At 39.6% G+C, this 760-nt stretch overlaps 1 protein-coding gene across 1 annotated transcript in view; it reads left to right on the forward strand.

The window, feature by feature from the left end:
- Positions 1 to 517: 517 nt before the first annotated feature.
- LOC134246392 (actin, adductor muscle) overlaps positions 518 to 760 on the forward strand; it is a 2,916-nt gene continuing 2,673 nt past the window's right edge. Inside the window, exon 1 of the mRNA XM_062728755.1 lies at positions 518 to 750. Within this exon, the coding sequence (XP_062584739.1) occupies positions 625 to 750 (126 nt within the window). The 5' untranslated portion in view covers positions 518 to 624. The remainder of the gene's footprint in view (positions 751 to 760) is intronic.

Genomic DNA, 760 nt, shown 5'->3' on the forward strand with positions numbered 1-760 from the left:
TCTGTATTTATAATTTCCTTTAAATATGATATTTTTGTCAGATAAATATTAAACACGAAAATTTCTCTATGCTCTTACCATTTTTAGTCATATATAAAGAAACTGATTTTTTTGTACATTACAACAGGTTTCGTTTATTTCCTCATCAAAAAAATCATAAGATATTCAAAGTCGGAATCTTTATTTACTTTTTCTCATCCACATACCATCTAACAGAACTTAAAACGTCCAAGATACACATGTTAAATCGAACAAAACATTCTAAAATTTTGATCACCAGTGCGCCGCCATTTTGATATTCCTAGGCAACACTAAACCAATCAACGGGTTCAGCATCACCTAATCTGGAGACGCCCTACGATCGTGTATCTTCGACTAACTCCGGCGCGTCTTCGTGAACCCACGCTGCGCCCGATTCCTAATACGTTTAGAGCGATTCCCATATATGGCATCTTTCTTAGTCAAACTGAGAATGATTCTAGGAAACTGCGGTCGAAAAGAATAAAAGAGCGTGGCGCGATAGTGAGTTCACCAGTTTGTTGTAGAACGGTGCAAACTTCACAAGGGTGTAGGACCCCATACCAATAGTTTTATACTTTACGTAGTACTTACTTATCAATCAATATGTGTGACGACGAAGTTGCAGCTTTGGTTGTGGACAATGGATCCGGAATGTGCAAGGCCGGTTTCGCCGGAGACGATGCCCCCAGGGCCGTATTCCCTTCCATTGTAGGAAGACCCAGACATCAGGTATATAGGA

Source organism: Saccostrea cucullata, unplaced genomic scaffold (assembly GCF_032062105.1).
Source record: "Saccostrea cucullata isolate Sc308-1 unplaced genomic scaffold, CSIRO_AGI_Scuc_v1 ctg20791, whole genome shotgun sequence".
In the NCBI taxonomy this organism is placed as follows: domain Eukaryota; kingdom Metazoa; phylum Mollusca; class Bivalvia; order Ostreida; family Ostreidae; genus Saccostrea; species Saccostrea cuccullata.